Here is a 26,321-nt window from a genome sequence, read left to right as displayed (position 1 = left end):
AGCACAAATCTACACTTTACCCATGCTTGTACAATAAATCAAAGATCGAGAATAAAAACCATAATCCATTCTGAGATTGAATCTTTCAACATCTCGAAGATGAAGTTATAAGGGTGAAAGTTTAAGGTGAAAAAGAATTTGATCTGTGGGACGACTTCGAAAGATTTAAAAAAAATATAGAGAATCATTGTGTTGATAACGTGTTATAAAATAAAGAGAGATAGAGAGACTAAAGAACAAAGAAAATATGAAAGCAACAAAGAATGTGCTTTATTAATCAAAGAGATGATTTACAATGTTTCATCGTAGTCTCTATTTATAGGCATAAGAAGTATAAAAGAAGTAGAGATCTAATTTTAATAACTATAAGAATTTAAAGTACATCAAAACTTTATCTTTATCATGATGAACATCCACTTAATAAGATATTCATAACAATTTTAAATTATAATATATTTTTAGACTTTTACATGAGGTGAAACAGAGTAAAAGAAAATAGTAATAAAAAGAACTAAGCGAACCAATTTAATAATAAGTTTATTCTTTTAAATAAAATAAAAATTATTTATTTATATATTTAATATTTTCAAAAAACATAATAAATTAATATATATAAATAAAAAATATTATTGACAATAAATAATAATATATAAAATTTAAAAATATATAAAGAAATAAATATTTTCTTAATAATCTTTCCAAGAAAATATGCACTTGAAATGTCGTCGTCTGCTATTTACAGGAACTGGGTTTTCACTGACCAGGCTCTCCCTGTTGAGGTAAAACCAAGCTATATAATGATATCTATCATTAAAATTCCAAGCAAACACCATTAAACTGTTTGTTCTTTTCTCAGAGGAATGACAGTGCTGGACTCGAGTTGTCCCCATGGGCAGAATAAACGATTACCCATACGCTGCTGATGGGTTAGAAATCTGGTCAACCATTGAAACTTGGGTCACTGGGTACTGTTCTTTCTACTACCCATCAGATGAAACAGTTAAAAACAACAACGAAATCCAATCATGGTGGTCAGAGGTCAAAAACGAAGGCCACGGCGATTTAAGAAACGATACATGGTGGCTGCAGATGATCACATTAATCAATCTCACCCAAGCATGCACCATCATCATATGGATAGTTTCCGCTTTCGACGCAGCTGTCAATTTCGGACAATACCCATACGCTGGATACCTCCCAAACAGACCAACAGTCAGCCATCGGTTCATGCCGGAACCAGGCACTAAAGAATACGACGACCTTGAGAACGACTCAAACTTGGCTTTCTTGAAAACAATCACCGCACAGTTCCAAACCTTACTGGGTGTATCCCTTATATAAGTCTTATCAGACATTCAACCAATGAAATAAACCTTGGGCAAAGAGATGTGGCGGAATGGACCACTGACGATGAACCCTTAGCCGCAATCGAAAGATTCGGGAAAGAAGCTGGTGGAAATTGAGAGTAGGATAATGGAAAGAAACAAGTTAAAAATTTGTAAATTTTGAGTGTTTGTGACTTTAATGAGTGACTAAAACTTAAATTCTAAAATATTTATTTTAAGTATTTAAAATAAAAAATTAATAGTTTGAAGGACTATATGTGGAATTTACCCATAAATAAATGAGAAGTAAATAATAAATTTCCACCGCTGCACTAACAGCAAAACGGGCATCTGTGGAACAAGTCAGTTTCTGTACGAAGGAAGGTTCATCGAAACGACACCCGTCGTCTCCATCACATAATCTTATAGACGTATCAATCTCTAATTCTCAATCCCTCCTCACCTGGTAATCAATCTCCCTCTCCTACGTCCCTTTTCTCTTTCGCTCTCTTCTCTTCTTATTCATATCCTTTGCTCATTTCATATCGTCTTCTGCTTCAGTTTACTTGTTTTATTTCTGGGTTCACTATTCCTTTTTAGGGGTGTGTGTGAAAAATGGGGAGTGTCAGTGGAGAAAAGCTTAGGTTTTGTATTGACAGAGGGGGTACTTTCACCGATGTTTACGCCGAGATTCCCGGTCACTCCGATGGTCGGGTCCTTAAACTTTTATCGGTTGACCCTTCCAATTACGACGATGCTCCGATTGAAGGAATCAGGAGGATTCTCGAGGAATATACGGGGCAGAAAATCCCTCGAACTGTCAAAATCCCAACTGATAAAATCGAGTGGATAAGGATGGGGACGACTGTGGCAACAAATGCCCTTTTGGAAAGAAAAGGGGAAAGGATTGCTTTGTGTGTTACTCGTGGTTTTAAGGACTTGTTACAGATTGGTGATCAATCTCGTCCCCATATCTTTGACCTTTCTGCTGCTAAACCATCTAATCTTTATGAACAAGTTATTGAAGTTGATGAGAGGGTTGAGTTAGTTCTTGACGAGGAAAAAGGGAATGGAGAGAAATCTGGGTCCTTTGTTAAAGGGGTTTCTGGTGAGCTTGTTAGGGTTGTCAAGTGTTTAGATGAAGAATCTTTGAAGCCTTTATTGAAAGGTTTATTGGAGAAAGGGATTAGTTGTTTGGCTGTTGTGTTGATGCATTCCTACACTTACCCTTATCATGAAATGGCTGTTGAGAAGTTGGCTATGAGCTTGGGTTTTCGACATGTTTCGTCGTCTTCAGCTTTGACTCCCATGGTTCGTGCTGTTCCTCGAGGTTTAACAGCTAGTGTGGATGCTTATCTAACCCCTGTTGTGAAAGAGTACTTATCAGGGTTCATATCTAGATTCGATGAAGGTCTTGCGATGGTGAATGTTCTGTTTATGCAGTCGGATGGAGGGCTTGCACCGGAAAGTCGATTTTCGGGGCACAAGGCTGTTTTGTCTGGCCCTGCTGGGGGAGTTGTTGGCTATTCACAGACTCTTTTCAGGCTTGAAACGGAGAAGCCTTTGATTGGATTTGACATGGGTGGTACATCAACCGATGTGAGCCGTTATGCTGGGAGTTATGAACAAGTCCTAGAAACTAAAATTGCTGGTGCTATAATACAAGCACCTCAGCTTGACATAAACACTGTTGCTGCTGGTGGTGGATCGAAGTTAAAGTTCCAATTTGGAGCTTTCCGGGTTGGACCAGAGTCTGTGGGGGCTCATCCTGGTCCTGTGTGTTATAGGAAAGGTGGAGAATTGGCAGTCACTGATGCAAACCTGATTCTTGGGTATGTTGTTCCTGATTATTTCCCAGCAATCTTTGGTCCGAAGGAAGATCAGCCTTTAGATGTCGAAGCAACCAGGGAAGAATACAAGAAGCTAGCAGAGCAAATAAATTCTTATAGGAAGAGCCAAGATTCATCTGCAAAGGACATGACAGTGGAGGAGATTGCACTGGGGTTTGTGAATGTTGCCAATGAGACCATGTGCCGACCCATACGTCAGTTAACTGAGATGAAAGGCCATGAAACAAGGAACCATGCACTAGCTTGCTTCGGAGGTGCTGGGCCACAACATGCCTGTGCCATTGCTAGATCACTAGGTATGACAGAAGTACTTATTCACCGGTTTTGTGGAATCTTAAGTGCGTATGGAATGGGATTGGCCGATGTCGTAGAAGAGGCACAACTTCCTTATGCCGCAGTTTATGGTTCTGAATCTGTTGTAGAGGCCTCTCGTCGAGAAGCTATATTGTTGAACCAGGTAAAGCAGAAGCTGCAAGAGCAAGGGTTCAGAGAGGAAAATATAAAGGCTGAGACATATCTAAATTTGAGGTATGAAGGTACAGATACGGCAATCATGGTAAAGCGATGTATTGCTGAAGATGGATCTGGATCTGACTATGCTGAGGAATTTGAGAAGCTTTTCCAGCAAGAATACGGATTTAAGCTACAGAATAGAAATATCCTTGTTTGCGATGTCAGGGTTCGTGGGATAGGAGTTGCTAATATATTGAAACCACAGACCCTAGAACCTGCTTCTGGTTCTCCCAAAATCGAAGGCCACTACAAGGTCTTTTTCGGGAATGGGTGGCATGATACACCATTGTTCAAGCTTGAGAATCTGGGATATGGGCATGTTATACCCGGCCCTGCGATCATCATGAATGGGAGTAGTACAGTGATAGTAGAACCAAAATGTAAAGCTATTATAACCAAATATGGAAACATTAAGATTGAAATTGAGTCTAGTGTAAACACAGTGAAAGTTGCTGAAAAAGTTGCAGATGTTGTGCAACTTTCTATCTTCAATCACAGATTTATGGGAATAGCTGAACAGATGGGACGGACATTGCAGCGGACTTCTATCTCGACAAATATCAAGGAAAGGCTAGACTTTTCTTGTGCTCTTTTTGGTCCAGATGGAGGACTAGTTGCCAATGCTCCTCATGTTCCGGTGCATCTCGGAGCTATGTCCAGTACTGTTCGTTGGCAGCTTGAATACTGGGGTGACAAATTGAATGAAGGAGATGTCCTTGTCACTAATCATCCTTGTGCTGGAGGTAGTCATCTTCCCGATATAACTGTGATAACCCCAGTTTTCGATAATGGGAAACTAGTGTTTTTTGTGGCAAGTAGAGGGCATCATGCTGAGATTGGGGGTGTTACACCTGGAAGCATGCCACCTTTTTCGAAGTCCATATGGGAAGAAGGAGCTGCCATAAAAGCATTTAAACTAGTGGAAAAGGGGATTTTCCAAGAAGAAGGAATAATAAAACTACTTAAGTTTCCAGATGCTGTTGAACATTCGCAAAATATCCCAGGAACAAGACGGCTTCAAGATAACCTATCAGACCTTAGAGCACAAGTGGCTGCTAACCAGAGAGGAATTACTCTAATTAAAGAACTTATTGAGCAGTATGGTTTAGAAACTGTTCAGGCTTATATGACTTATGTGCAGCTTAATGCAGAAGAAGCAGTAAGAGAGATGCTCAAGGCAGTTGCTGCAAGAATTTCCTCGGAATCAACTAGGCTTGGCGAGAGAAACTCTATAACGATAGAAGAAGAGGATTGCATGGATGACGGGTCTGTCATTCATTTAAAACTCACTATTGATTCTAACAAAGGGGAAGCAAGTTTTGATTTTAGTGGAACCAGCCCCGAAGTTTACGGTAACTGGAACGCTCCAGAAGCTGTCACTGCTGCTGCAGTCATATACTGCCTTCGTTGTTTGGTCGATGTTGATATTCCTCTTAATCAAGGTTGTTTGGCTCCAGTTAAAATCCATGTACCGGCAGGATCATTTCTTTCTCCAAGTGATAAAGCTGCTGTAGTAGGAGGCAATGTTCTCACGTCTCAGAGAATAACTGATGTAGTATTGACTGCATTTCAGGCCTGTGCTTGTTCTCAGGGATGTATGAATAATCTTACCTTTGGGGACAATACTTTCGGTTATTATGAAACAATCGGAGGTGGGAGTGGGGCTGGTCCAACCTGGGATGGAACAAGTGGAGTTCAGTGTCATATGACAAACACTCGAATGACCGATCCTGAAATTTTCGAGCAGAGGTATCCAGTATTCTTGCACAAATTTGGACTGAGAGAAAATAGTGGAGGAGCAGGACATCGCAAAGGGGGTAATGGACTTGTGAGGGAAATTGAGTTCAGGCGCCCAGTTGTGGTTAGCATTCTTTCTGAGAGGCGAGTACATGCACCTAGAGGGCTAAAAGGAGGAGCAAATGGAGCTCGTGGAGCCAACTATCTTATAACAAAAGATAAAAGACGAATCTACCTTGGAGGCAAAAACACAGTGGAGGTGCAGGCTGGGGAAATACTTCAGATTTTAACACCCGGTGGTGGCGGCTGGGGCTCTTTGTCTTCTTCCCTTTGATCATTTACCGTCTTTAAAAACTGTTTTCATGGTAACTTTGATCACCAAGTTCGAATTCTCTGTTGTAATTCCAAATGATGAAAACCATAATAAATATGGGTTGGGATCTGAGATTGCCATCTTGTGGCTTAAAAACCAAATAATTGTAATGGAATGAAAATTTTCAAGTATGATGAGGTGCTCATTTTCTTCTAGTTTTAGATTTCCTGCAAGTTCTGATCTTTTCTAACGTCAAATGTTAATGTTTTCTAGGCAAAATGAACGCCTTTGTTATAATAAATAATGCTTTATTTTACTTCGTTTATATCAAACAATTTATTGGATTTTAGTATTTCAATGCAAACTGTTTAAGTAAAAAAAATATATATATATATATATTGGATATGTAGATGTTCGGATAGATTATATCTCCAAACAAAGTGATGCAAGAAGGAAAGTACAAGGCATTAGCCAAATCATGAACTATATCAGGTGGGCAGAGGCAATTCATTCATTAGTTAATAAATAAATAACTAATGTTTTCGCATTTTGTAAGGGGTTTTCAATCCTGAAAAACTCGAAGCTCTTAAAAATTTAATGGAAAAAAAGGTTCCATAATTACTAATTCTATAAAGCATACAATTCTTGCAAGAAAAGAAATTGAATCCTATTGCTGTCTTTGTGTCCTGCAAAGTTGATAGTAGAAAGATATCCATTATTAAAATAGATATTATAAAAAAGGATTTATTTGAATGTAATAAAAATATAGAAACTTAGAAGTAGTAAAGCTTAGGTTCTTTTTAGTTGGTTAGCTTATAAACAAATTACAAAATGGCATCTTACCTATCATGAAATTAGCATTTAGCGGAACTCATCGTGATATTCGTAGTCATCATCATCCTCATCCTCACTGAAGATGGCACTATAGAATACGTATGGGTTCTCAATCATCTCGAGTAAGCTTAAGCGACCATCTTTATCTGAATCTGCCTGAAATTACATATAAAGAAAACGTCCCTTTTAGTACAAATGAGGAAGTCTAAGAGGGGCAAAGGATATGAACACTAAACTTTACTCCTTTTAAGAAGAGGCAATAACCACTAGCCAAAGCATATTGGTTTCGAGTTATCTTGCACTACAAGTTTCATTTCATTTTGTTGAACTACCTTTGTTTTCTTCTTGGACCAGACTAAGATTCTTTTTTTCTTTTCCGCTTTTGCTTTTATTGTTTCCTTTCTTTTTCTTCTTCCATCCCTTATCACACCATTCCACACATACATAGACTTTCTCTCCACAAATTCAACAAATAGACCCCATAAAATCCAGAACCCAACATCAAACCCAGATTCCAATGTTGATTTGAAGCACCTGCCATCAGATTTTCACTAAATTTTTTGTTTGTTCAACTAAATGTTTGAAACCACCACTCCCCCCCCCCCCAAAAAAAAAAAACAAAAATAACCTCCAAAACCCCTAATTCTAGTATCAAAACCTGTGACAACAGCCCCCGAAAACACCCTGTTCTGCCACTCCAAACAATTTGGTTTTAGAATGTTTTACCTCAAAGAACTTGCTCTTCTTCCTTACCATTTTGAAAACCTAAAACATCCATTGCAACCATGAAACACCATTCTGATGTCATTGGCTGCCATGCTGAATACACAAGTCTGATATAATGTGTCAATGCCCATGTCATGTCTACATGGATATGACATCCTAAAGTGCTGTCCATGTAAGATAGGTGACAGACAAAAAAAGCACCCAAACACTTTCTCTCCCTAAACCATCAATTTCCGCATTACATTACATTCCAAGTAGAAATGCACAACTAAACATGGGTTCAGCAAAATATTTCTAATAAAAGGCAACTCCTATTATCAAATAAAAAGCACTAAAACAAAATATTAGAAAATGCATACATGCATTCATGTGTAATACTGCTCAATTCTTTGGAGTCGTAAGTACCTGTGATATGATGTAATCTGCTTGTTGTTTCGCATAGTACCGCTCAGATGGATGAATTTTCCCAATTATTGGTAGTAGTTCTTCTTCAGACAACAGTCTGTTAATACGAAGCACCATAGATTTATTTAACAGTCCCAACAACTAACTTTTCAGTACAACCATGAAACTAGACATAAAGATGTATACAAGTACCTGTCCCCATCTTTATCAAGCTGGCTAAACAAATGTCTAGCCGGGGACTCCAATGAGTCGTGAGATGGATGGGAAGAGTTATGATCTTCTTCATCATAGTTTCTCACCAAATCAAAGAGCCCATGAAAGAACTCATCAAAGTTAACCTTCCCATCCCTGTCTGTATCTCTTTCTCTGAAAAGATAAAAGTAGAAGCAAAGTCAAATAGCAATTTAAAGGCACTAGTAGAAAAGGCGGATCAAATGCAAACGGGATAACATGCCCCAAAATGGGGTTGTTTTTTATTATTATTTCTAGAACTCAAAACATAAAATTTAAGCACGAGTTGGTTTCTTAACTAGAACGGATATATACGTTTTAAATAGGAGAAAAGAGAAAGAAATAAAACTCAGGTTACCTTACTTCCTCCTTGCACAGCCAGTGTAGCAGCTTTGGGCTTTTGCTGTCAGATGGATGCAGAAAGCTAGGAAAAAACCAAGCAGAAAAATTAAGGGAGGGCAATGGCAGCAACTAAAAGTAACCCCTTTCGCTAGGAGTAGATGAGTCAGAACTTGCTTTAGAATTTGGTACTTACTCATTGAACTCGGTTATGTTCAACAAACCATCACCGTTGGCATCTGATGCGTTAAAATGTTCCTCTTTCCACCAGCCCATGTCATAGCCAAAAGAATTGTTGTCTGGAAAAAATAAACACAAACAAGTTACCATCTTTAAAGATAATTATTGGCAAATTAAACAGAATTCAATTATCATGTTGGTGTTTCGTCCTAGAAGACCATAACAATCTAAAGCAAGATAAGATCCATAAATAGACTAGAATTGTTATAAAGGTTTACTCAATGTTACTATCACTAAGAACATAAGGAAAGAGGATGTTTAAAATGTTTTGGCTTCATGCCACTATTATCTCACAAAAAGATCTGAAAACTGATGGGTATTTGAATTTGCAAAAAGGAGTAGAAAGATCAAATCTTAAAAAATATAACACAACTAGAAGCTGAAATCCATAAAAGGTATAAAATCCATCCATCAAATACTTCAAGCCAAATAACAATTTAGCCATACAAACAAAGCAAAATCACATAAAAAAATATATAGCAGAAGCACTCAGAGGATTAGTTTCATTAGATGAATTAAATTTAGAAATATAATAGCATAGATCACTAACCATTCTTCACCCAACTGGGAGGCTCATACTCTGCAAATGAAACAAATCCATCATGGTTCTTGTCATGAACTTCCATCTCCCTCATAGACCTGTGCAAGACTTCCTTTGCTGCTTGTTGTAGATGCCACTCAGTCAATTCATTCTCCGTTACAAAACCATCTGCAGGGTCCGCATCAATCTTGGGGAACAGCATTACCAACCTGTTCATTACATTAAAACTCCACTTGATCAACATCTATCAAAATGTTACAGTCAATGGCCATCCACAAGCATATAAACACAGGTGCAAGGATTACATAAACTGCATCACGATGAGGGTATATACAAAGATACTATCAGTTTATATTACTTACAAAATCATCACGATGTGAGTATATACACAGATACAATCAGGCGTACACACTAATAAAGATACCTAGCGTTCTTTCTATAAAGCATATAAAATATAGCCAACAATGATCAAATATCAGTCCACAAATTCGCACCTACATGTAATTGAAACGGATAAAAGAAGAATCAATTTGAATTACTAAATGTAACTAGCTCATAAATAGTAGCAGTAATTTATACTATTTAAGCAAATTACATGATGAAGCATACATTTTTAACTAAAATTGGCAGCTAAAGATTATTAATTAAAGCTTCAAACTTTCAAACACTTAATACCCAAAAATAGTATCAACATGAATTTAAAAGTAAATGAAAATGTAATACCACCACCAACCTATTGGTAACGTTGAACTTATCCTCATCATTCAAGTAATCCTCAGCGTTCATGAAATCCTCCCACTCGGGCTGCGACTCGTGACCCGGAGCGTGGTCATTTACAAGCTCAGGATGGGTGTGCTCCAAGTACTGCTTCTCCCATTGTCGATCTTCACGGCGGCGCTCGATGTCGGCGACGAGAGGATCAAAAGCCACGGGCTCGTGGTGGGTGGGGTTGCTGAAGCTGAAAGAAGAGCGGAGCTTTAGGCGGCGATGGCGGCTGTGGTTGGGGTGTTTCTTAGGGGAATGCGAGATGAGGAAGAGGATTAGAAGAGCCACAGCAATGTATATAATGGCTGAAACTTTTCCCATATCTGGAAAGTACCCAAAATTTGATGGAAAATTGTTCTGAAAAAAAAAAGAAACAAAGATCTAAAATTCTAGAACAATCTGGACGGAAAAAAAAATAGAGTTTAAGAGGAGAAAAACAAGAGATAGGGATCTACTAATAATGAAGCAATGCGAAGAGGTCGTGAGATGTTGAAAGATTTGGACTGGGAATTGACAAACAAAGAAGGGTTGCTTTGATGGGAGTCTCTTTTACATTTGGATCTGCTAAGAAGATAATTTATTTATTAAAAAAGGTGATGGCTTATTATAAATATTTTTGGGGGAGTTATACTAATTTACTAAAAAATGCCCCCAAAAAAACCATAATAGGCTGTTTTTTATAAAAAAAAATCCCTAGAAATACTTCTAGTTCGGTGCACTTTCCGCCAAATCACTTGAATGTGTTTTCCCCAACAATCAATGGCTACTTTCTCCAATGACTATTTAATTAGTCCTTCGTCTCAATGGTCTATCTTTTTCATATATAAAACCCTTATCTAATTTTTCTTCCAATTCAATCTTAATTATCTTTCATATTCTCAAATCTCTCTCAAATTTCTCTTAATTTCCTCTTAAATTCTCAAATTTTATTTCTCTCTAATTTTTTTTAAAAATTTATCTTAACATTTTCATAAATTATATTTTCTATTAGAAATTATTCGATGTTTTTTAAATTAGTAATGGCAAGATCTCTAATTCATTTTGATGATAACCACATTTTCATCAATCAAATTACAAATTGTAAGAATATTTTTTATTATATTTTAATGTTGTTTAATTTGTTTGTTTTCTTGTTATATTTGAATTTAAATTTTGTATATTTTTTACCTAAATAGACGGAAGATCGAATTTTGGAAACCTATATTCGTCATCTACCTGCTCCTCCATCACCATTGATCAAACCCTACTTGAGAGATGCCAGTTTTTCACACCTGGCCCTTGTAGGTAGGGGGTGTAAGTTGGACCCGACACTCGTAAACATGTTGGTGGAAAGGTGGAGACCCAAGACACACACATTCTATCTTTCATGCGGCGAGTGCACTATCACTCTGAAGGACGTGCAGTTACAGCTCGAGTTACCGATGGATGGGCCGATAGTTACTGAATTAGTTCACGCAGCCGATTGGAGAGGGGTATGCGCTGAACTTTTGGGGAGGGTTTCGGAGACAATTTTTGAAGGCCGAATCAAAATAGGTTAGTTAAAAAGAAGTTTCGGTGGGCTCAATGAGGATTCGACTGAAGTCCAAACAGAACAACGCACTTGGGCGTACATCATTCCAATTATCGGGGGTATCCTAATGCCGAATAAGTCACGAAATCATGTTCATCTAAGGTGGCTAATGAAACTCGTCAACTTTAAATAAACAGGCGAACTCAATTGGAGGTCTGTCGTGTTGGCAACCTTGTATTGGAAGATGTGTTGGGCAACACAACCACAGAAAATTAAAATTAGTGGTTTCATGCTACTACGACAATCATGAGGCACGATATCGGCTGCCATTTTTACATCATCGAGCGAACTACCCTTATACATTCCTACTTGTAATAAGGAAAAATTCATTAGATAATATATTTACCATAATAAAATTAATTAAAATTTAAATTATTCTACTAACAAATTATTTCAATAAGTGGAATCATGGTCGAATTACGTGAGACTATTGAATAAGGTTCGAGATATACGACTTCTGTTAGATAAACGATCAGAAGTTGAGGTATATATTTCGTCATTTTTGATGATAATGATGACGTCGACGACAACGTATAGACTGTCTATGTTTCGGGCACAATATAGTTATACTCCTACGCCAATGGGTGCTTGTTTCTACCAAGGTAGATCATCTTCCTAACCACCTATTCCTAGATTGGAGGATGCACGATGGCAACCGATGAGCAATCGATCGTAATCTACCACGAACGAAGGCAAAATAGATGAGAGGCTGAGACCACAACCTATATTGGAGGTTGAACCAATAAGGAATCCAGCTCGCAATCGTCGACCACCCCGATGTGGCACACATTTTGACCGAGGATTGGATTGATTTACTTCATTATTGTACTTCTCATGTTAACATTTCAATAAATATCAAATGTTTTTATTGTATCGATGTTGTGGATCATTATGTTTTTAAATAAATACCGTTTTTTCATTAAAGTTGGTCTTTCTTATCATTTCATAATATTAAATCAAGACTCTACGTAAACAATTGAAGAAAGTTGTATAATTTATTGGTTTGTATTGTATAGCAAAAATGCATGTTCACAGATTACAACAAAATTGATGTTAATGATGTGTTGTATTTATACTATCCTTTCGATGTGGACATGAGGCATTGTATGGCCTAGATTCTTACACCACCCGCATAACCTTGGTTGGTTTTACTTCTCTCGAATATCTATGTTGTCGCGTACTTGAGTCGACGTTGGTCGACCTTTTAGTTTGCTACACAATGATCTATCGGGTAACAACTTAAATGGAGTGTTCGATACAGGCGACCACCTATGTTCATCTGAGATCGGCGGGAATATGTTTCTTTACACATTGTATGGCTTGAGACTCACTTTAACCATAGGTAGTATTATGTTCGTAATCATCTTTAAGTCTAATTTCGGATGATCCCGTGAAATACCTGTAATAACACGAATACATTAAAATTAGCAATTCAATTGTGTCATAAAATATACCGATATTGATGCAGTACCTGCGACAACACTCGTATGCGAAGCAGTAAACTTCTTTATCGTCCACAACCGCGTTTTCTTCTTAACAAAATCCATAATTTTCCATGCACACTTCGCCTTGAGCTTGTCAGATCAGGATTTAACCACATAGAAGTTTACCTCATTCTTGATATTATATCACTTCACTGCAGCAACAAAACCATCTTTAGTGGAAAACTCCTTCCCCACTTCTAAATCACCCGAATCTAATGAAGAACTCGTGTGATCCGACCTCCTCTGTAGTTCTGTAAACTCTAACCTATCCTCTGCCGATAGGTACACATTATGCATATGGGCTGAAGGTGAGTACACCTTGAACCATAGATCTTTCTCGGCATCTTTGCTGAGACCTTCACTATATGAACCTCTATCTTCTAGTTCATTTAAAATCAGCTCTGGTTTAGAAAATAATCCAATTTCTGAACCATCGGCACCAAACTCCCTGATTAGATCAACATTGGATTCAATATCCTTTTCATTCTTAGACCCACCAACATCTATCGTGTTGGATGTCACATCACCGATGGATGTCATAGGATGTACATCATCTCTTATTGTGTAGTTGTTGAAATGTTCAAAATCACCTGTTGCTTGCCAACCGTTAGAAGTTAATGTCATTCCCTTGTAAGTGTTCCTACCATTGAACATCGGCGAATCGAAGTTCAAATCAAAAACACTAACTGAGTGCCGTACAGGGGTCATGTATTCCGTCCTACCACTAAAACCTAGCATTTAGGTGTTCTGCCTGCCGCAATTAAAATCAAGGGCTGAGATAGATGAGTACCTTCACATTGATGATTTCGGGATATCATAATGAGAACTTTCTAACAAAGCAGTGAATCCACCACACAAATGTGCCGTTAGACTCTCAACTTGTTCTTTCGTTCTAGCCTCTTGAACAGGAACATATGTTTACGTCCAAGAGCCTTCATCTTTCCTTGCAAACTCTGCATATAACTCGAGAAATGATAATCCACTGTCAATATGCGTCTATACCATTACCTCCAACCATCTCTCCCTTCTACTATCGAAAGCATCATATCTGATGAGGTCGACTGAAGTACAAAATTAATATTTAAGGGACGATATTCTCATCTAGTTGGATCTAATAATTTTTTACCTAATTCTTGTTTGAAGTGTAACAGTCCGTTTTCAGTGAAATTAGAACAGTGGTTTCGAGACCACAAATCCGAGTCCGTAAGAAAAATTATTTTAAAATTATTTTATGCTCTACTATATGATTATAATAGGAATATCGTATAAAAATTACATTAAAAAATTTTACCGATTATATATTTAATTGATAAAAGGACCAAATTGTATGAAATGCAAAAGTTGAGTTCTAGTAGCTATAAGTATCAAATAGCTATTGAATTCAAAATTTGAAGTCCTTATATTGAAAATAGACCATTAAGAGTAGTTAGTAGATAAGTATGATGAATCATCCATGGAAAATTAAATAAAGAAAATTACTAAATTGAAAAGATGAAATAATAAAATATGATATTTTAATTAAATAAGAAATATCATCATTTTATATCATCTTTCCCAAATAAAAGACATGAAAACCCTAGTTATGGGTGTTGAACTCAAGCAAGCTATTTTGGCTTAATTAAATCCAGATAGACCAAATACGAAGTTAGATCTTGGAAAAGAAAAAGTGTCGGATTAGTAGATTTTGCATACACGAACAATTATCAAGGTAAGTTCATGTAACTAAATTGTAAAATTATATGTTTGAATTGAGTTATGTGTATTGTATAATTGACATGTATGAAAATCGGTCACATATCCGATAATTCCCGACAAGTATTAAGTCTCGTTTGAATAAATGAAATTCGTTGGATACAGGGTTCCCAAATTGGTTATGGTCCTGCATATGTTGCGAACACACCGTAGCTCGAAAGAGCGTCCCGTTATTAGTTCTCATGAGCATTCCGATATTTGGCCTTCTCGAGCTTCCCGTTATATGGTTCTTGCGAGCTTCCCATTAATAGCTCTTCGGAGCATCCTGATTGGTTGTGACTTTACATATGTTGTAGACACACCACAACTCTTATGAGCGTCCCGATATATGGCTCTCCAGAGCTTCCCGATATGGCTAACTTGAACTTCCCAATATATGGCTATCTGGAGCTTCCTGATTAATGGCTCGCATGAGCTTCCTAATTATGGCTCTTATGAGCTTTCTGTTATACAACCCGGATAAGCTTTCCGTTACATGGCTCACATGAGCTTCCCGTTATATGGCTTGAGAAAGAGTTTCCCGTTTATGTGCTCGTATGAGCATTCCCGAATATGAATTGACGGAGTACAGTTTTGTACACTTCAAGTGTACTACCTGTGTATCCCTCGATATTTCAAATAAATTCAATGGGCAAAGTTCTGACATGGAATAATTTGAATTTGAGATGAATTATTATGTAAATGTATATGTTATATGAATATATGATGTGGAAAACATATGCATATAAAAATTGTTACATGATGAGCTCATCCTTATTTCTTGATATTCACATGAAGTACATGACTAACATGTTTCTTGAGGTTATATGTGTTTAGGAAAATTGTCAAATTTATTTGGATGAATTTTGCATGCTTACTTTAAATGCAAATGAATGGTAAGTTAATTTCCCGTTATACGAACTTACTAAGCATAATATGCTCACTCTATTTTATTTTCCTCTGTTCTATAATAATTTAGAAGCTCGTTGAATTGAAAGCTTGGCGGAGATATCATCACATTATCCATCGGCTCATCTCGGTATATTCGGTAAATCAACTTTGGCTATAATGGCATGTATAGGTTAACTTAACCAATGTTGGTATATAAATGTTTTGGTTGTAACTAGCCATTGGAATGACTTGTGATGGACATGTTTTGATGTGAATATAAAAGGCTATATCATGTTTGATATGTGTTTGAAATGGCTGATTGAGAGAATCATATTGATATATTAATGATTAAATTGAGTTAGCATATTTGGTAAAATATGCATATATGTGAATTTGGTAAGTTAGGTAAGTTTGTATACTTTGTTATAAGAGGTATTATATCATGTATAAGACTTGATTTTGAATGGATTTGAATGTCTTGTATTGGCTTGATAATATGTTTAAGTGTTTATGTAGGTGGAAGGCAAATTTGGGTGAGAAATATGGCTTAGAAATGGCATTATTTTGTCCACACGGGTAGAGACATGAGCGTGTGTCTTAGCCGTGTGTAACACACGACCTAGCACATGGGCATGTGACTTGGCTGTGTATCTCCTGCATCTTTAAAATTTCAAAACAGAATGCACAGAATTGATCACACGGCTTGGCACACGAGCGTATGGCTTGGTCGTGTGACCCCTGCACCTATTTAATGCAAATTTTTATGATTGCATGACCTAACATACGGGCGTATGACTTGGCCATGTGACCCAAGTCAGAGAGTTACACAGGTACTAACACGGGCTGAGACACGGCCGTGTGTCCTTACTTCGAATGCCCACACGGCCTGAAACACGAGCATGTCTCTTGACCATGTGAGCCACACGGGAGTGTGTCCCCTACACCTTGAAAAAATCTTAATATTTTGTGAATTTTTTTGAGTTTTCGAATTAGTCCTGATTTGATTCTAATGCGTATTTTGGGCCTTGAGGGCTCATATAAGGGACGATATGATTGATTAATACTGGTTTATGATATGAATGTGTAATGATATGAAATTTTCTGTATTTGATTTGTAAATCCTGGTAATGTTTCGTAACCCTATTCCAGTAACGGATAAGGGTTAGGGGTGTTATACGAAGTTTTGACAATTGTATGTTCTGTTTAAAAGTCAACCATGTTGTGTTCTTTGATAAAAAAATTACCATTTTCTCAGTGTCATGCACTTCACTGTCGTAATAAACAATACTATTAATTCGTCCACTCATTTTCAACCAAATAACCTGTTCTACATGTTTGAAACAAAAACATTATGCGGAAAAATAATGTTGTAACTAAATATGAACAACAAAAATCAATGTTTACTTTATGCAAATAGCATGGTTGCTCTAACTTATGCCTTATGTGAGAGCTTCTCTTCTTTTGATCTTCTTACAATTTTCTCTGCTTGTAAATGGTTTATGCCACTTGATGCTGAAATAGGTTGTTTTTATAGATTATGGGGTGACTCACAGTTCGTTTTGAAAATTTTCTCGGCTTAGTGGGGGGTTTAAATTTGTAGAGAGAAAATGCTCCAAATAGGATGCATTGTCAGCAAAAGCACTGAAAGCACATCCAGCTGGAAGTGTTTTTAGTGCCATGTCAGCTAAAAGTGCTTACAGCTGGACGCATTTCTAGTGCTTTTGATGGCAGTGTGTCATACTTGGAGCGTTTTTTTTTCTTTACAAGTTTCAACCCCAGCCTTTTTTCCAAGAAACCCATCATATATCCTGGGATTCCCGAGATATATTTTCTGAATTCATCTTGTCGAAAATAATGTACTGGGATAAATAATTTATTGAAAAATTGAATCAAACTAAGATTAAAAATGCAAAAAAAAAAACTAATATTTCATCCCAGCCAAGTACTTCGAGTTTCAATTATGAATTGAATTACATTTTAGAATATGAATATACAATTAGTGTAAATATGATGTTTTTAAATTTCAATTCAATAATTATTATTTAACATTTCAAAAATTATAAAATTAAATAGCATATAATAAGCTTTAAAATTTTAAACCAAAATATAACAAAGCCTTAAATCCTAAATCCAAAAAATCCTACTTTATAAACCATAAACCATAACCTTAAAAAACAAAACTCTACTTTAAAAAATCCTAACCCTAAAAAATAGGGGAAAAATGCTTCCAACGAGAAGCGTTTTCATAAAATCGGCCTATTTCTATAATTTTTCTAAAAAGTGACCTATTCTGCTAATTTTTTCTAGCATTTTTGAGTAAATTAGTCAGAGTTAACAAGTGATAAATAAATAAGCTATTACAAATTGCTTTGGTTTGGAGTAATAAATTATTTGATGATTATTTTTATGTAATTATTTGTTTTGAACATTAATTTTATTATGGGTTCTTATCGTACTTACTCTTTTTTTATATACTAAAATTATCAATAGCCCTCCCCAACCCTTAAATAGGAGGATAATGCGCTTCAGTGCACTCAAATCCGCGTTCTCCTGCACTAGCAACAATGTCGATGCCAATCGAGTTAAAACTCAATCGACTTATGTAATTATTTGTTTAAAGCATGATTTTAGATTTGAATTTTAAAGAAAATAATATTGAAAGAGTGTATATGTTTAGTTTAATTCGATTTTAAATTTAGTTGAAGTTAATATGACTATCGTTTCGTTCATCGAGGTTTCGACTAAAAAAAAGATAAGTTATTATTTAAAGTTAGTATCTGTTTGATTCATTGAAAATAATTTCTAAAAATAGATTGATTTTTCTAAAAATAGATTAGATGTCTATAAAACATTTTTGGTGTTTGACAAATTTATTCGAAACTAATTTTTAAAATAAACAAAACATAAATATTTTCATATTTAAAAAATATATATATATATCTTCATTAATTAATTTATAGAGCTTAATTTGAAATCTTATTTTTCTAAAATTGTTATTAAAACAATTACATAACATTATGAAATTACTTGCAGAGATGTTTTATAGATGTTTGATATCTCAAATGTCAAGTTCTATTAGTAATTTCTTTGGCAGTTCCATAAGATATTAACAATGCAATTTTATAACCGCTTAATAACTTGATTAATATAAGCATTGTTGTCAATGTAGAAAGACGTGAGTTTAAATGCGTTGAAGCGTATTATCCTCCTACTTATAGGTTAGAGAAGGGTTATGGGTAGTTATAGGTATTGTAATGAGATTATTAAAAAATTTTATAATAAGACATAAAATTGGTGTTTGAATAATTTATTTTCATTAATTTTATTTATAAATAATGACGTGGGTTTTTATTGTTATGTCATTTTTTAATTGATATTTGTTGGTACACATTAGTATATGCATATGCCACGTTAAATGTATTAAAAATGTAAAATTGTACTCAATGGATATGGGTTTTACTTGGTTTCTTGGAAGGATTAATAATAGTGGCTTTGGGTTTAGGGGATGCTTTCTTTTTCGTTTTCAGTCGACTGGTTTTAGGCGAAGTTGTTTTTTCTTTGCTCATATTCTTTTTCCAGTAGAAGATTTTTCAAACGAGTTGAATGGAAAAGGTTATCTAAATGACTCAAAATAAGTACTTTGAATAGTGAAGAAACCAATTTTTATATACTCTTTTTTACATTTAAAAATAAAAAAAAATTTGAAGATTTTTCTTTATAATTTTGGAAAAATATATATATATATATTGAACTTTTGAATTTCTTTTTATAATTTTAAAATTATTTGGAACAAAATAATATTATATCAACTATAAAATACACGCGACTATCATGTGGGCTGCAATGTAAGATTTAGTGTAATTTCTAACATTTACATTGAATTGTAAATGAAATTTATATTTAACCAAAAATAAAAGGTTTAAAGCCAATTAAAGTAAAAAAAATGTAGGGCTAAATTGATAAAATCTGTAAAGATTAAGAGTTAAATTTGTGATTGTATCTAATTTTAAATAGTTAATAAAAAAGTTATTCACGCCATTACAAATGAGCAATTCAAAAGTAAAGAGATCAATGTTGAGCAAGTATAGGATCTAAATCCATACAAATTGATAATACAAAGACTATTTTAGAATTTTTCCTAAAATTAATGAGAGAAAGTTAAATTTTTTAAAAGAAGAAGAAAATAGCTCGATAAAACCACATGTGATGTTTTGACCGTTGATTTGATAAAAAATTATGCACAAGAAATAAGTTGAATTGTGAGTAATTATGTTTTAAACATATCTGCTCTTTTGATATAATGCTTAGAATTATTCATAGTCCCTCTCCAACCCATAAATAGGAGGATAATGTGCTTTAGCGCACTCAAACCCATATCCTCCTGCATTGATAACAATACTCGTGCCAATCGAATTAAGACTCAATTAATAATTGACTGAAAAACCTTGAATAAGCTCAAACTATTCAATTTAAAATTTAGAATTTTAATTAATTTTCTTAAATAACTCAATTAATTTAAATTATTTACTTTAAATTTTTAATTATTATTTTTTAAATTGAATTGAATTTTACTCATGTCTAAATTCAAACATACTCTAAGAGTCTGTCCTGTTTAAATTCTGTTTTCATGGTGTGATCTGATCAAAGTTGAAAGAGAAGACAAAGCCATGCCTTAATCTGGCAATCTCTCTTGCAGCTCGATGTGGGACTGAGGAAAAGCAAAAACGACACCGTAAAATAAACACAAATTTCTATATATTTCTGACATTGATTATATGTCCTTTAAAATCATAATAATGCACAAATTGGCTTGAAATATCTATTAGGAATGAATATTTGGCGGGCAAAATCGTTGATATGAAACATTACATAAATTAGGTATTTTGTTTTTGGATAAATGCCACTGTAAAGGGAGTGTTGAAGAGTGAAAGATTAAATTAAAATTTAATTTTTTAGGGATAAATTATAATTTTATAAATTTTTATAAACTAAAAGTATAATTTTTCATTTTAGGTGGCGAAGGGACTTGCCTATCCCCTCCCTCTGACATCATACTTGAAAAGTTTATCCTTTACCTTATAGTGATTAAAATAATATCTCTTGAAATCATGATAAAATAAAATCATAGAAACAAAATCATCAACTTTATATAAACAGAGCACTCATGACATTTATTTGAACCCAGAACATGTGCTATATATATATATATATATATTGAAGAGCATAATTTAGGTCAAAAAGCTAACCTTTGAAGAGTGTATAGGTCACAAGATGCTTGAGATCCATCAAAGTTTCGTTATTACTCTTCTGATGAATTATTCCACCTCCGTTTCCCCCCTTTTACTTACCGCTTTTATTATAAATATAAAGTCATTTTATTTCTTTTTTTTTTTCAATTCGCAAATTGGAGGCTTTGGATTTTGAGTATTCATGTGTAAGTCTTCGAGTTCTATCATGTCCAGTTGCTACATATGAGTTTTAGTTCAGTATGTTAGCTTTAATCTAGATAGTACATTCTTAGTTTGTTTGTATTATAATTATTTGATCCTACTTTATGATTACTCTAATAACTGCTTTGTTATAGTTTAATACTTATTATTATCCAAATTTATATTTATATATGTATTTTAATTGTACTGGATTTATTCCACTTAAAAAACACTAAAAATATTTAGTGATTGGACAAGATGGAATCAAAATAAAATATTAAAAGTTAAAATAAATAGTAATAAAATCCTTTATTGCTAAAATAATTTCAAAATACATACACATTAAACCTATGAAAATAAAATAGGTTGCTCTTTCATGTCCCAAAAGTTACCTATAAGTTATTCTATATAAACTGTTTTAGCAATTTCTTTTTGGTATATAAAAAATATTAATATACAAATTCAACTCATCAAATAAAGTAATAATTCTTCAGATATGAATTATTGAGTCATATTTAAATGATAAGTGCACTAGAGAGAGATGAATTTATAATTTAAATTTCGTTTTATGTTTAATTTTGGCAATGACTTTTCAGGTAAAATTTATTTGATAAATTTATTAATATTCATAATAAACTTGAATTATCACTGATTTCGTATATCATTGTTAATCAAGTGATTTTTTTAATTTAGAAAATATTTTACTGTATGATTTTGTTTCTTTTGATTACTTGAAAAGCACATGTACAAATAAATAGTATAACGTAAGTGTAATTATATTATTACAAATGCATAAATATATATTTTGGTATTAATTATTTCTTCTTTTGTGAGATATTATCTCGTTACTAATGTCAAATCAATTTATTTTAATTTTAAAATAAAATAAAAGTAGCATATGAAAAAAAAAATCAATGTTTTATAGGTTTATGCCGTATGGGTAACTTTGCATGTATATACGTAGGTTATTTGATGTGTCATTAAAAAGGTTTAGCCCGAATGGGTAACCTAACACAAATGTATATAATTAGCTCGGACGAGCATCAGATGTGATTAGTACCAGTCTATTCGAGTTTTTTTTTTACGATTTTTCACCGAGTAACTTACGAGATATGAAATGTGGAAATTGAACACTATGTAACGTGCTAAATGATCAAAGATAGCAAAGTGGAGGGTTTAGTGACAAATCGAGTATACACAATTGACTGAGTTGAGATTAAATCAGATTTAGATTATATGAAATGTTATGCTTATACTTGATATGTTACATGGTTGAATTTGAATCAAACTCACCTTGTTGTGATTATGTTTTGATGTGTTAGGTAAATTTGTTTGTACACATTAGTTTAACTTGTGTACTTGTTATATGAGGTAAGTTAACTGTTTATATACATATGAGCTTACTAAGCATTTCGCAATGCTTACCCCATTGTTGTTCTTTCCTTATAGACTTTGACTTGTGGAACGTGTCGATCGGATCCTTGAAGAGCTCACACTATCCATCTCCTGATTCGATAGACTTTTGATCACTTGAACTCAAGTATATGTGGCATGTACTTAGGAGTGTCAAGTTGTTTGTAATGTCAAACATGTTTTAAGAAATGGTTGATTATGAACACTTATGGTAATGTTAATTTGCTCATGTTCATAGTTTTTGGTATCTTGCTATGGATATATGGATGGACAATTATAATGAGTTAAGTACGTATGAACCAACTTATTGTATGGAATGGATAAGTGATATGAACTGATATAAATAGGTGAAATGGTTTGTATTGATTCATGTATCCTTGTCATGAATTGGTGCCAAATGTGGCATATAGGTTTTGTGGATTGATTAGATGATTATATATTATGTTTTGGCTTGGAATTGGTATGTTTTGAACATGTTTAAATGATGTCAAATGCATTCTTATGACCTATTTGGATGGTTGGTTTGACGCAAGTACCAAATGGCCAAATTTTATCAAAAACAAGTTCCTTGTCCCGACGTCGGTTTTCCCTTGCCGCAACGTCGACCAATAGTATGTGACGTCTCGACGCCAAGTAGTCCGATGTCGTGACGTGACATACTGTTTGACGACATCACAACATGGAGAAAATCTCGTCACAACGTTTGCCATGTACTTTTCAGACTTTGCAATTTGGTCATTGTTCAATCCCAGGTTAACTTTAGAGCTTACGTAAGTTCGTATTAAGCTCAGGAAAGGTTTTAAATTTGCTTTGAATGATTTATATAATATAAGTTAATGATTTTCGGCTCGAATTATCTGTTAAAGGTCTGTAACTATTCTGTTTTATACTGTAGCATTTTGTAGCTCAGTCTCGATGACCGACACATGAACATACTATTTTTTTCTTTAACAGGGTACTAGCTTGTCCAACATCGTTTTCATGAAATGTTGGAGACATTGCAGGTTAACAACGAACACTGTGCAGATTACCTCGAAAACATACCCTTCGAGCAACATACTCAATCGTATAATGGAGGTATATGATACGAACAGATGAAAACTAACCTAATGGAATGTATAAATTTCATGCTGAAGGCGATGCGTCATTTATCGATAAACTCGGTGGTCAAAGAGGCATATTTTTGCTTGACAGCCTTATTTCCAAAGTAAGCGGAAAAATATGTTGAACAGATTCAGGGTAGTCACTTTTGGTGCGAGGATGTGATAAAAGAAATTAGAGAAAATGCAAAAAAGAGTGAACTCTATGTTTGCAGTGTGTTACTCGTGCCAAAAACCTATCATTTTGGGTTATAGAGTTCAATAAACCCGACCAAGGTATTATCGGGGGAGCATACCGTGTATACTTGAGATAATTGACCTACGATTGTGAGAGATTTCAAGCACTTCGTTTTCCCTGTATACATGCAATTGCTGCATGTGCCTCGACATGACTGGATTGCATGAGCTATGTTGACGAAATGTACAAACTAGAATGCATGTATAACGTATGGAAATCTGAATTCCCATCAGTCCCAAATGAAAGTATGTGGTCGCTTGTATTGGGAGCTTCATTCAAAATGGTACTGAACATTTCGTTGCATCACAAGCCAAAAGGCCAACCGATTTCTACTCGAATATGTGGCAATATGGATATTTGAGAGAAGACAGACCAACTGAGGCTATGTAGTTATTGTAGGAACTCAGGGCATACGAGGCCAACATGTCTCACACTTGAGGGAAATATTGAGGACAAGACCTCATTAACACATTTATTCATTCTTTTCATAGACAATTTATTCATTTATTCGTTACTTCTTTTTTTTTTTGTAAATTGTAAATATTAATATATTATTGATGTAAAATACAAAGATATATAAACAATTTTCCCATTTCTTCATAGGTTGAAAAAAAGTATATATTATTGATATCAAACGCATTGTTTTCTTGAAAAAATTGTATACAATGCAAATTAAAAGTTAACAACGTAAATGATTATTTATATGAAAAATCTTTTAATTGCAAAAATTATCGGTGCCGTCGGGCCGAATGTGTGCCACAACTTGGTGGGTATTAGTTGTGAGATAGATTTCTTCATACAAGTTAGGGTATTGGCTTTTCATTTTCTTCGTCTTCGTCTTCACCTTGAGCTACTTCATCTTAATCTCTTTCCTCCATGGCTGAGTGCAGTGTCCTCCTATGTTGCCATTGTATGTCATCTGTTCCACTAATAGGTCATTGCGAAGAGAGCCACCTTAGTAGAATAGTGATGCCTAGGGTGTTTACGGTATTATCAGTGGATAAATGTATGGTGTCGCATAACTTGGTTACGGATAATATGTTGGAATTGTCGGAGGTGGTGGATACGTTGGTATTGTCGGCATTGGCGTGTAGTATGGTGTTAGGGACGTAGGTGGAAGATACGTTAGTGTTGTTGTCGGTATTAGAGTGTAATATGGTGTTGGAGACAGAGTTGGTGCAAAAAACATACTTGCATAAGGTGTTAAAACAAGGTACGGTGGTGTATAGTGTGATGCTTGTGTAAAAATAACGGGATTAATGAAAATACCAAAATAATATGAACCATATTGATCGGGAGGTGGTGCAGCTCTCGGTGCCTCGTGTTGGGTTGAAGTTGATGATGACTCCATCGAGGCATACACTCTTGACCTAGGATTTCTGTGGGGTAGTTTTGGTCTCATAGTATGGTATTACCTAGTCCTTGCCTCCTCGGACAAAAAATATGACTTGCCGTGGTGTCTGAACCATGACATGTAATCCAGAAAGGTCGTCAATTTTGGAGCGAGAAATGGTTCGAGACTAGGTAAGAAATCATGTCTATGCTCCCAAATGTTGATAAATTACCCTTGGAATTTTGGCCAATCTTTGTCGAGTTTCCCCTGCAAATCAACCTTGTGCAGTGGTCTAATGTCTTGGGGTGATGGCAAAATAATTTGCCTAAACTCGAACTGCCACATCACTCGATTGGATTCGTTCATCTCCACTGTCGCGTAAACTATCAATGACATCTTTACGTGCCAGATATTGGGATTTGCCAAAAATTTGGTCGAGATGCATGCTTGAATTCTCATATCGGCGTATGACATCCATTCAAACTATAGTACAAAATAATAAATTTTATTATCTACATGATATTAAATTCCAAATCCTTAGATATATAATTGAAAATTTAAAAAACTAACCTCAGGTTCCGATCATTGATCTAACAGTAGCTAGATATCTTCGAGCTCCTCCGATAGTCCTACATGACACGTGTGATTGTTCCACCTATTCAAATAATAAATTATTTAAAAAATATTATGATAACAATATTATCAAATGAATTTTACCTTATTACAAGTGGGAAAGTATAAGGGGCGTCAACTCGAGGACATAAAAATAGTAGTTGGTACCATGCCCAAGATTGTATAAGGAGTATGCAACCACCGATTTTAATGTTTTGTGGTTGTGTCGCTCGACACATCTCTCAATACAATGTGGTCAACACGGTTGATCCCCAATTAAGTCGACTCGCTTCTTTCAAGTCAATGAGTTGTAGTAGCTGTAACACCCCCTTACCCATGTCAGACGCCTGGACCGAGTACAAGGCATTAAACTTTAACAAAATTAATTTTTTTCATATTTTATTTTAAAGTCCCTTTTTGCATTTAAACATTTACATACTTGCATTAAAATTTATCAACACAACATTGAAATTTCATACACGTGGAATTTAATCCATATTAGTCCATATCGATGACTTATACAAAATAAACTATTATATAGTATATACAGAACAATTTATGACACATAACAAAATGACCAAGTCCTCTATACATGCCATAATTCCAAAATAATATTTTTGACTAAAATACCCCAAAAGAAGTTGATAGTGTGACTGGATCTCTGACAACCTCCAATTTCCAAGCTGGCTTGGTAACACTAT

At 34.8% G+C, this 26,321-nt stretch overlaps 2 protein-coding genes and 1 pseudogene across 3 annotated transcripts; 2 read left to right on the top strand and 1 right to left on the bottom strand.

Moving 5' to 3' along the window:
- The first annotated feature begins 719 nt into the window (after positions 1–719).
- LOC105794993 (linoleate 9S-lipoxygenase 5-like) lies at positions 720–1,600 on the top strand (annotated as a pseudogene).
- Positions 1,601–1,657: 57 nt separating this feature from the next.
- LOC105794991 (5-oxoprolinase 1) lies at positions 1,658–5,929 on the top strand. Its single transcript, XM_012624411.2, has 2 exons — positions 1,658–1,791; positions 1,926–5,929. The coding sequence occupies exon 2, from the start codon at positions 1,941–1,943 to the stop codon at positions 5,757–5,759; it is 3,819 nt and encodes a 1,272-aa protein (XP_012479865.1). The 5' UTR covers positions 1,658–1,791; positions 1,926–1,940; the 3' UTR covers positions 5,760–5,929.
- Positions 5,930–6,231: 302 nt separating this feature from the next.
- LOC105794992 (uncharacterized) lies at positions 6,232–10,484 on the bottom strand. Of its 2 annotated transcripts, XM_012624412.2 has the most exons (9): positions 10,275–10,484; positions 9,788–10,176; positions 9,064–9,263; positions 8,470–8,572; positions 8,293–8,358; positions 7,896–8,069; positions 7,704–7,800; positions 6,582–6,728; positions 6,232–6,424 (listed from the first exon to the last, which is right to left on the bottom strand). In XM_012624412.2, the coding sequence occupies exons 2-8, from the start codon at positions 10,138–10,140 to the stop codon at positions 6,600–6,602; spliced, it is 1,122 nt and encodes a 373-aa protein (XP_012479866.1). In that variant the 5' UTR covers positions 10,141–10,176; positions 10,275–10,484; the 3' UTR covers positions 6,232–6,424; positions 6,582–6,599. The 2 variants fall into 2 exon arrangements, with proteins under 2 accessions (XP_012479866.1, XP_052484567.1); XM_052628607.1 differs by having other exon boundaries at positions 9,788–10,484.
- Positions 10,485–26,321: the final 15,837 nt, after the last annotated feature.

This window comes from Gossypium raimondii, chromosome 3, assembly GCF_025698545.1.
Source record: "Gossypium raimondii isolate GPD5lz chromosome 3, ASM2569854v1, whole genome shotgun sequence".
NCBI lineage: Eukaryota > Viridiplantae > Streptophyta > Magnoliopsida > Malvales > Malvaceae > Gossypium > Gossypium raimondii.
Note: the sequence above shows the minus strand (reverse complement) of the source record. Positions and strands in the feature narration are given on the sequence as shown.

Bases quoted from the DNA above. Each gene is read 5' to 3' on its own strand.
- LOC105794991 (XM_012624411.2), top strand. From the start codon at position 1,941: ATGGGGAGTGTCAGTGGAGAAAAGCTTAGGTTTTGTATTGACAGAGGG.
- LOC105794992 (XM_052628607.1), bottom strand. From the start codon at position 10,140: ATGGGAAAAGTTTCAGCCATTATATACATTGCTGTGGCTCTTCTAATC. The intron at 8,359-8,469 runs GTAAGTACCAAA...GTTTTTTCCTAG, and splicing joins AACATAACCGAGTTCAATGA to CTTTCTGCATCCATCTGACA. The intron at 7,801-7,895 runs GTACTTGTATAC...TCGTATTAACAG, and splicing joins CTTGATAAAGATGGGGACAG to ACTGTTGTCTGAAGAAGAAC.